The sequence below is a fragment of the Oryzias melastigma genome, linkage group LG9 (genome assembly GCF_002922805.2).
Source record: "Oryzias melastigma strain HK-1 linkage group LG9, ASM292280v2, whole genome shotgun sequence".
NCBI classification, from domain to species: Eukaryota; Metazoa; Chordata; class Actinopteri; order Beloniformes; family Adrianichthyidae; genus Oryzias; species Oryzias melastigma.
Window position 1 is genome coordinate 8,777,365 of NC_050520.1, and position 10,766 is coordinate 8,788,130.

Sequence of the window (10,766 nt, forward strand, 5' to 3'; positions counted from 1 at the left end):
AAAAAAAAAAAAAAAAAAAAGTAGTTTAAAAAAAAAAAACTTTGAAGAGCGGCCCAGCAAGAGGTCAGCAGAGGACGCTCTTTAAACAAAGAGAGGACTTGCTGCGCAATAGCAGAGTGCTTTATTATTAGCCAAGTTCCTCAAAATCATGGGTAAATTCCTAATTTTATCAGAAATTATTTCTAGGAAATACATCATAATTGAAAAGCTGTGACTTTTACACTATCACAGTTCTGCTAATTTTGATGCAAATACCGGTAAAAACTTTTGTTTTTTGACATTTTTAACCTTTATTTCTGTTAGAAAGTCAGAGTTTTCCCTCTGCATCAACTGATCTAAAGTCAACGTGCAGTTGTTATTTTAAGCTCCTTGGCTGTGAGGAAAAGGAGGTGATGGTTCGAAACTGGGGTGGGACAGTTTCATCACACAAAACACAAAGCTTGATCTCTTTTTTTGGAAGGAGAATCAAGAGATGTAAACAAAACAACCATCTTTATTTGCTTCATTTTATTTCCTATAAACGTCATTTTTCTTTGGATATTCCCATTCTTTATCTGGTTGTTGGTGAGGTTTACAGAAAATCCATCAGAAAAAAACCTTAAAGCTCTTCTCTGTACTGCTGCCATTTAAAAAAAAGAAAAAGGTTTGTGCTTGTGGTTCGGTAAACCAAAGAATTCAGAAGTATTTGTTTTCAATACCTGTCTCTTCTTCCTTTTTTATGCACTTTGCATGTGACTTTGTGCACGTAGGTGAGTAGAAATACATGTGACACAAAAACAGCATTGTGTGAAGACAATAGTATTGGGGAACATCTCCAAGAGATTTGAGTCAGGCACAAACCCACAACCTGCCAGAAGAACCATGAAGTCCCCCACCAACACAGCCTGAAATAGGAGTTGGATATTGATTCAGCAGAAAACTGCTTTTATATGAACTTTAAAGACCAACTTCAATCATCTTTTGATCTATTTTCAAAATGTTTCCAGTGGTTTTTTAATTAGGCTTTTAGCCAAAAATCAATTCTAAAGAGCAGCAGTCATTCATTGGAAACGTGTCTCTGAATTGACCCAGAAAGACATGGACCCCTTTCCCGTCACCCATAACTGAGAGTGCTTTGTTTACAGGCCCTCCGACTAGCTTACAGCCCCTCACAACCCCAACCCAAGCAATACTGGAGCCATCCAACTGTGCAATTTAGAGTCAGATGCCAGCACAGACGAGGAAAACTAAGATGTACATGGATCTAGTCGTCTGCAAGTGGATGTATCAGAATGGAGTGGAGCAGGGAGCTTCTGCATTATTGCCAGTCTTCTCCAAACAGAATTTTTTTTATTTTGATTCACAATAATTTGAATAAATGATGTTCCGAAATTCAATTTTGACCTTAGTTTTACTAACGTATATGCTCCATCATCAGAAAAATACCAGAAAAAAGATCATGTTAACGCAATTTTTGTTGGAGTGGGTCTCTTAAATTAAGAGACCCAAAGCGTTTCTGATCTACCACTGGCATCACTACAGAGTGGGCTCTCAGGGCTGACACACAAGTCTCTAAAGTGTCAAGAGAAATTTCAAAATAATCCTTGAAGTTTTTTAGCAACTGAATTAAGAGTGCGTGCTCTGCTCCTGCACGGCTGTTTCTCAGTGCACAAAGTAAAGTCTATTAGATGTGGTTGGACTTATAAAGAAAAATCTCTGACTTGCTCAACATGCTGTCTTCAGTTGAATTCAACCATTTCAGAATGAATTGGAAGGAAAGAAAGTGAATGCATAAAGATAAAGATCTTAAAAGTGAAAACGGATTTTCTCTAGTGTGGAAAAAAGTAGTCTTTACAAGAAATGTCATTAATGGCCAGTGGTGAATCATCTTGTTGTTAGCAGCAGCTATCGTTGTCTTCTAAGAAACCATGAGGTGCTGCAGTAACTGGAGTAGACTCTTAAACATCAAGGCAGGCTCCGTAATCTAGATCAAACCTTGATCATAGAAAATGGCAGCAAATGTTAAAAGAGGCCATAAATAACCAGAAAGTATCTCTTTAAATAAGTTTTTTTTTGCCTAATCAAATTATTCATTTCTGTGTTTCTGTTTCATATTTAAATTTTAAAAAAGCTCTGCAGTCAGTAAAAAAAGTTGTTTTTACAAAATGCCAAAGTTAGTGAGGGTTTTACATTTTTAAAAAATAGGCCTATTTACATTTCTATTAGTAAATCTGTAAGTGTATCTATTGCAAATACAGTAAAACCTAATCAAAACACTTTAATTTTCCCTATGTTTTAACCTTTTCAAATCCATCATAAGCTTTTACATTAAAAAGAGGAATGCAGATTGATTTTAGGTTAATTATTTCCTGGATCGTGCAGTTAAACGCATTTTAAAAATACATGGAAACAGTTTAATTGTCATCATATGTTAGGAACTGTAAAGAGAAGGATAATCGACATGTCTATAGCTAAGATTCTTTCCCTAAAATAATAACATTTAAACTACAAATATTAGAAATAGAGAAGTGATAACAAGGTAAAATCTAATTTTAGATTTAAAAATATCAAATACACTTAAAAACAGTTTTTTTACGTAAAACAGTTGAATTAATTTATCTAAAAAATTGAGATAAAATGAAGCTGTAAAAAAAAAACAAAAAAAAAAAAACGCTGATCTTCAATAAGTGTGACAAGTAACTATTAACTACATATTTTGCAATCGTGTAAATCTCACTACATCAAAGAGTTAGAAAAATCAATTTTTAAAATTATATTTAAATATAAATCATGATACAATATGTGACTTAGCAAAAATATTGTTCAGGACAAAAAAAGCACCTTATTTAGCCATTGTCTCAAATTTAATCTACACAATTTTAACACAGTGGACCTGTATTATAAATACAAATTTAGCATTTTTCAATACAGCAAGTAGTCAGTTGAAAAAAAAAAGAATAACAATGCATGAGCTAATCACAACCATTTTCCCGCCAAAGTGTTTTTGAGATATCATGGAGGCAGCCATTTTGAAATCAGCAATAAAAACTCTTCTACTGCCCCTAGTGGGATGATAATGCACTGCAGGACAGAAAACCTCGACTAAGTCATATAGAAAGGGGTTTCACGGAACATTTTGATAATGCTAAAGAGAATCGCGTTTATCAAATATGATAGAAATGGTTATACAGGGTTAATGTTAAAAGTCATAACTTTTTGTTTGTTATATTGTCTGGAGAGCACCCAGACGTTTTGCTGTGTCACAAGCTCCTTGTGAAGGAAAGACAATAAAATGATTCTGATCATTTTCACAAAAACATCAGGGACACCTCTGTTCTTTTGATGTTCAAAATTGTGAAAACAAACATGGCTAAAACCCTTAGCTTCCACTTTAAAGCAGCGTCTCAGAGTCCAGGCCTCGAGGGCCAACATCCTAGAGGGAATATATAAAATATAATTTATGTCATTTATCTTGTAGACATTTAAAGAAGATGTCAAATTGGACCGATTTAAGCTGGATTTTTAAGCAATGGATTCTGAACACCAGTTCAATCTCTTAAAACATGAGGCAGAAGGAGACTTCATTGTGACAAAATGAGTTTCTTTGCAGCATCAACATCCTGCTGGTTGTTAAGAAATCCTGCAAATTATTATCTGGATCAGGTGTGTTTAGTCATTGAGGAGCTTCCATGGCAGGTTAGGTGGAAAACATGCACAAGCTCATTCTGAAACACTTATTTTGGTTGAATTTGATTCAAATTTGAGTTTTTAGGGGAAAGCGGAACATCACCGGTGAGTGTCATGGAGCTGTGTTCCTGTCTGCCGCACTCTCATGTTCTCTGATGTTTCATTTCATCAAAAACCAGAGGGACGGTCTCACGTTCGTTCAGTCAGGAGCAGGAGTCAGGAGGACGTAAGACAGACAGCGTGACGACGGAGGCGAAAGGAGTTGACTTTTGCGGCCAAATCTTCCGTGCTCCCTGTGGCTTTTCTTGCTGCCAGCAACTGGGATCAGAACGTGTGTAGGTGAGGAAAGGAAAGAAGAGGAGGATGTGAGAACTTCCTCAAACTGTTTGCAGTTTCGGCCTTTGGGACATGGTGGTCGTGGCTGGTAGAAAAAGAGAAGCTCCTGTTCTGCATTTCATCAGACAAAAATGACTGTTTACCTGAACTGGTACATTAAAGTTCCAGTAATAAAGCTTTAGCAAAGTGGATTTCACATCTGATTTTGCATCTTTCCCTTAAAAAAATGAGCGGATTCCGTCATGCTTTTATTTATGGCTTCATTGGAAGCCACACATGCATCTTTTGTCTGGGACTGTGTCTGTTGCTCGTGTTTGATGGCTAAAAGAGAGACGAGGAGAGGTGTTTTCTCTTCCTCTTCCTCTGCTTTGAAAGAGAAGCACAGGGAGAAATGCAACCTTTCTGAAACTTGCAGCAAACCTCTTTCAAGGTGGGGGGACGACTCAAATCTAAGCTTTTATTCGTCTTTTAAAAGCACGATTGTTGTTTGGAAGACACGAATAGGAGGCTCTCTGCAGGTTCAAGCTTTTATTTTTGGTCAAAAGAATCATAATCATAATGCAGACATACAAGAAAACAGATTTATACTTCAGAAATAAAACAATAAAATCACAGTTCATTTGTTTTTGTAAATTAAATGTTCACAGTTTTAAACTCCCACAAAGGAAAAAAAAATCACTTTAAAATCATGTGCAATCAATGATCAATAATACTTTTCCATTTTTTTAATCAAAGATTAAAGAAAGTTAAAAAAGGCATATTTGAGTCAACACTGTAAAGGAAATTACAAAATATAACGCTTTAAATACATTTTTTGACTTTTAATTACAAAATACTGCATAATTATTCCTCCTATTAATCCTCATCATCCCTTTTTCCATGACATTAATCAGTACATGACACGTTTAAAAAGTAAAATGCTTCACCGCAATTTTATTTTACAGAATTCCATGTTTTCTTTTTTTTGATAAACTCTTTTTTAACTTGTATAACAAAAAAAAAATCTCTTTTTGTGGCTTAAATGAACAATTTCTCCCATTTTTAACTCAAGATGATCTACTCAGAATCTGTATCAAGGACGTCTGGCTGCAGTTTCCTTTGGTCTACCTGCTCTTGCTCACAATCTTCTGAAACTAACTCACATGTTTGCATACGAGTTGTGCTTTCTTCTTGCTTTTCTCTCTTTGTGTTTGAATCACACAGCTCAAGCTCCACTTGGCTATCTGTGGGATCTACGTCTTCTCCGACTCTTTCCTCTCTTAAACACTTTTCTTCTTCCTGCATCATGTTCGGTCTCAGTTCATCAGGACGTTTCTCCTCCATCTCAGAGACGTACTGCTCCTCACTTGCGGTCTCCTGCTGGTCCACCTCAGGGCTGTACTGACTTCTTCTGTACAAACTCTCCTCATCCTCCTCCTCCTGGCAGGAGCTTCCAGGGACACTCTCCCCGTCAGACTGGGAGAGGCGCAGGCCGGGCTTCTGCGAGAGGTCGAACGGCTCCTCTTGGCTGAAGTGGGAGAGGAGCCCCATCGAGCCGGAGAGGCACAGTCCTCCTCTCTGCTGAAACACTGGAGACAGACAAACGTCTCAGAATAGTCATCTTTGTACATTTCTAACATTTGCCTGCTTACATCTTTCATCCAACCCTCTGTCCATGACTCCATGTTTGACCTTCATGTGTCTGGTGAGGTTTCCCTTCAGAGTGAACTTGCTGGGGCAGTACAGGCACTTGAAGGGTTTGCTGTCTGAGTGAAGATGCATGTGGCCCATCAGGTTGTGCATTCTGTTAAATTCCTTCCCACAAAGCTGAAAAGAAAACAAGTTATGAAGTTAACCAGAAAAAGAAAAAAAATCAAGAATCCTGATGTTTTCTGGTAGAGTTTCAGTAGCAGTTCATTAGGAGTTCACCTCTGAGTGGAGATGTAGAAGATATTGTCGGAAAAATCGATCGGCTGTGAGAGTAACAGCAGTATGTAAAAAAGGGGATGTAAAAAATAGTATTGAAAATTGATTGAGCATTTGCAGTGTTGTTTAAAAACTAAAGATATGAACAAGATTCTGTTGGTTGAAAGGTAAAAAATCAATCAAGACGTAAATAATTGATTTCTGATTAATTGTAAATTTTCTTCCTGTTTTTTATTCCACCGTCTTTGTCGTTTTATGTACATACGATGCAAACAAAAAGACATCCAATCATAAGCTTGCGTCTTCCAAGTCAATTCCTGAATACATTTCTCCGTCAAATGCCATTATTGAGTGAACTCTAGTAAACATTCACACTATAGTGATCCTCCAACTCCTTTCTGACCGTTTGGGGCACGTTAAAACTTAATCACACTTTCAGCAATTTCATTGGTATCAAAACGTTCAGCTTGTTCAGAACATTACTGCTTGTATTTTTGGTATTCACAAAGTTATTGAAATATTGAGCAAAATATGCCCCATAGGACATTAATGAGAAAGTCTTCGAATTTCAACATTTTTTGTATATTAGCAACAAGCTTTTAAGTTTTATTTTGTCATCTTTTATAGTAATTTTCAAAAAATTAGGAGTTTACCCAATAACTAGCAACATGCTAACGCTTTTTGGCTAATTTGTTATCTACTGAGGTTTTTATTGGCCAATTTAGATTTTAGCTTGTATTTTTGCAACAGGCTAACGTTTTCAACTAATTTAGTTTACTGAGGAATATTTGTCTGTCGTGGAGTTTACCTAATATTTTAACAACAAGATAAATTTTTTGGCTCATCTGTTATCTACTGGGGATTTTTAGGCTAATTTAGAGTTTAGTTTCAATTTTAGCACCAGGCTAACATTTTTGACTAATTTAGTTTGACTAATTTTTGGCTGTTCTTGAGCAACAAGCTAGCTTTTTTGTCTAATCTGGCATCTATTAAGGTTTTGGGGGCTAATTTGGAGTTTAGCACATATTTAAGCAACACTAAATATTTCTGCAAAATTGGCATGTATTGGGGATTTTTAAGTTATTTTACTGCAAATTTTCAGAAATTTAGGTCAATTTCAGTGCTCTTTTATAGTTCTTTAACAAAATTTCCGGACTTTTAGCTAATTTAACATTTTGCAAATAGCTTTTGGATTTTTAGCAAATCTCTTCAGTAATTAAAGCAAACTGCATCACCATTTTCACCATCTTCAGCGACTACTTTCAGCAAGGAATATCTAGATTTTAGTGTTTTTTGTAAAAGAATCTGACTGTATCGAATCGCCAAAAATGTAGTTGAATCGTTTATGTATCGATTTGTGGTCCATGTATTTAGATGTGGATCGAATCGTGTGGGAGGGAAAGATACACACCTCTACCTCTGAGTTGTGGGCGGGACTATAGGTGTTGCGTAAGCCTACCCAAACTTCCCATCATCCCTCTGTTTACACTCTCTCCCTCTAACTTACAGTCCTTCACATCCCCAACATAACATTAGTGGTTCTACAAAAATGGCAGCAATATCTGAGATATCCAGCTGTACAGTTTTAAACTGGCTCGGAAAAAAAAAAAAAAATCTATTTGTCTAATTTTGTGGCCATTTAGCCCCTATGTCACAGCTACAAAAAAAAATGGCACAAAAATTTAACTTTAATGTCCTTTCAACAGGCCTGTTAACATTAAGCCCCAAGGAAACTAAAGCGATTTTAAAATTTGTTTTCTCCCCGATCTGCTTTGACAACATTTTCTCACAATGCCGCACAGCAGGCCTCCACGTAATTACAAATGAATGTGCAGGCATTCGGATGTTCACACACCCTTTTTCCCTCCCTCTCTCCTTGTTTTCATCTTTTCCTCTTTGTCTCCCCCCTCCTGTCTCACACATGCACACAAGAATAACAGAAGACAAAAAGAGAGAGGAAGCAACTCTGAGACGGGGCTAGGAGGAGAACAGGGAAGGGCAACTCCTGCGCTGTCCTTCCTCTGCATTCTTTTTTATTAGGGTGGTCCTTTCCTTCAGGAGGAGAGAGGGACTGTAAACTGTCCAAGAGGACCGTGAGAAAACAGGAAGCTCCCTCTAGCAGCAGAGAAAGCGAGATGAAATCTATTTGCAGGTTTTGTTCTCTGGGGAGACTCGGGGGGCCATTGTTAGAGAGGCAGTTTGCGCAGCGATATCCTTCCTATGGACAAGGAGGCTCCCACTCCCATAAGCCTCTTTGCTATCTGGTCATCGTCTCAGTCCTTGCAGCAAGGACAAAACAGAAGCTCTCTATGAACCGGCGTTAAGCTGATATTACTGCCACGTTGATATTAGTGTTGAAACCAAGAAAATATGAGTAACTGGAGCTAGTTTGATCATTTCAAAATCTTTCCACTGCAAGACCAACGATCGGCATTTCAACCAACCTTGCATTTGTAAGGCTTGATGTCCGAGTGCACGATCATGTGAGCCTTGAGAGTTTGCTTTTGGACAAAACTCTTGAAGCACATGTGGCACTGGTAGGCTCGGATGTTGGTGTGGATGAGGACGTGGCGCTTCATGTTAGCCAGCAGGGTGAACTCCCGGCCGCAGATGCGACACTTGTGCTCCTTCACCCCCTGATGTGAGAAGAAATGCAAATTATTTTTAATTTTTTTGAATTGAGTAAAAATGCTTTTTTTGTCTTTGTTTGAATTTACCTTGTGAGTGAGAGTGTGCTGTTTGAGGTGGTGTGACTGGATGAACTCCATCCCACACTCACTGCAGATGTACGGTCTGATGTCTTTGTGTTTCATCATGTGGTTCTGAAGCTGACTCGGATACTGGAAAGTCTTTTGGCACTCAGTGCATCTGCAGAAAAAAAATACAAAAAACAGATTGCAATCAAATAAAACAAAATTAACAATTCTGTTTTTAGCTTTTCATGAAATATATTGTAATGTGGGCTCTCTTTTACACTCTTTTTGGTTTTGTTGCTACCTAATTTATAACATCCAAACTGTAAAAGAGAGGACAATTGGAAGAAAAACCAAGTTTTGTATCTATAAGTTAAGTCACCTGTACAAAGTGGGACCACGATGGACGGTCAGGTGCCTCTTCAGCTGAGCCAGTGTGGGGAAGTCCAGTCCACACTCCACGCACACATTCTCCTGCCCTTTTTCATGCTTCAGCTCATGTGCACGAAGCTCACTTGGATATGCAAAGCCTCTTCCACAAACGCTGCAGCTGCAGGAACAAAGAGGAGGAAGTTTGGCAAACTACTGGAAGGATGAAATCAAGTAAATCAAAGGCGATTTACCTGTATGGCTTCACGTCGCTGTGCTGCATCATGTGTCTCTTCAGGTGGCTGGTCTGAGTGAAGGCTTTGTGGCACACCTGACACTTGTGGGGCCTCATGCCCTGATGTGTGAGCAGGTGTGTGTGCAGGTGGCTCAGCTGCTTGAACAGCTTTCCACAGAGATGACACCCGTGCGGCTTGATGCCATTGTGACCCAGGATGTGCGTGACCAGGTTGTACTTGGAGGTGTAAGACTTCTCGCACATCCGGCACTTCCACCGCTTCTGATCCCCGCCGACGTCCACGTAGTAGCTGTCATCCACGTGGACGCTGAGGCCCAGCTTCTCTGTGCTGCTCGTTTCATTGCGAGGAGCTTTCTCCCCAGTGACCTGATCGGAGCGGGGCTCCTCCTTCGGGTAGAATGCTCCTGAGGGGAGGTGCATGAAAGGCCCGGGCGTGAAGAAAGGATATGGGAGAAGGCTGTGGGGGAGTGATGAGTAGTAAGGAGGGCGGAGAAGCAGAGGAGAAGGAGGCCAAACAGGCGACGGGCTGAGAGGCTCTTGCTTCACCTGCACAGGTACACCTGGTAACCTGTGATGTAGCTGCAGCCTGCTCAGGTCAATCATCCCAGGGATGGGTTTGGAAGGTGTGGAGGACACATAACGTGGCGCTAAAGGGACACCCATGTGGGGGAGGCCCACTGTCTTCCTGTTACTGCTGTCTTCTGCCTGTTTGGCAGAAGCATCGTTCTCCTGGGAGTCCGCAGTAGTTCTTTTCCGTTTTTGGGGTCCCTCTTGGGTGTAACCAGGACCAAACATGGGAAAGAAAGCAGGTGGACTGAAAGCGCTGTAGGGTTCTCCAGTGAGCGTCACGCTGTGGTAACTGGGTGGGTGGAATCTTGGGGGCTTGACATAAAGCGGGCTGGCGTTTAAATAGAAACTGTGCTGAGGAACTGTTTGTCTCGGCTCATGTCTGGGGGGAGGACTTCCTCCTGAAGACGAGCTCGCAGCATCACTTTCCATTTTCTGTCTGCACAGAACAGAACGAGACATGGTGAATTGGAATTCACTTGCAGAATAAATTATTAGCCGCTTTACATGAAACAAACCTCTCTAAAATGGATGCGGTTTACAAACAAATGCCTACGAGGCTAATTTGAAAATCAGCTTTTATTTTGAAGGCAGAAAGCCTTACAACACAGAAACATGTTAGTTCCATCTTTTTGTTTTTTGGAAACATTTTTCAGGCTAAGAATGGGATTTTTCTTAAAAAGATTATTTAAAAATATATATATTAAGTTGACTCTTCTGAAACACAAAAAGATAATAGTTAAGAGTACATGGACCTGTTCTACTGAAGCCATTACTCCTACTTATGTTTGTTTCCTCTGTTGACAAGTAACTGATGCAGAAAAGCACTGGAGAGTGAGAGTCTGAGCTAGGGTTGTGTATAGGCAAGAGTTCATCAATATTATACATATTACAATGCATATATCACGTATGTCGATATATCCCAAGACAGTACCATAAACACTATTTCACTTTTTTTTTTTTTTTTTTTTTTT

The 10,766-nt window shown here is 39.1% G+C and overlaps 1 protein-coding gene across 2 annotated transcripts in view; it reads right to left on the reverse strand.

Moving 5' to 3' along the window:
- Nucleotides 1-4,440: 4,440 nt before the first annotated feature.
- Nucleotides 4,441-10,766, reverse strand: part of znf366 (zinc finger protein 366) — an 8,580-nt gene continuing 2,254 nt past the window's right edge. Inside the window, exons 2-7 of one of the 2 annotated variants that reach the window (XM_024276198.2) lie at nucleotides 9,224-10,231; nucleotides 8,983-9,150; nucleotides 8,625-8,775; nucleotides 8,352-8,543; nucleotides 5,634-5,808; nucleotides 4,441-5,570 (exon numbers count right to left, since the gene is read on the reverse strand). In XM_024276198.2, coding sequence (XP_024131966.1) covers nucleotides 5,059-5,570; nucleotides 5,634-5,808; nucleotides 8,352-8,543; nucleotides 8,625-8,775; nucleotides 8,983-9,150; nucleotides 9,224-10,224 — 2,199 coding nt within the window. In that variant the 5' untranslated portion in view covers nucleotides 10,225-10,231 and the 3' untranslated portion in view covers nucleotides 4,441-5,058. Of the gene's footprint in view, nucleotides 5,571-5,633; nucleotides 5,809-8,351; nucleotides 8,544-8,624; nucleotides 8,776-8,982; nucleotides 9,151-9,223; nucleotides 10,761-10,766 lie in introns of those variants that run through there. The other variant, XM_036213618.1, reaches the window with a different exon arrangement.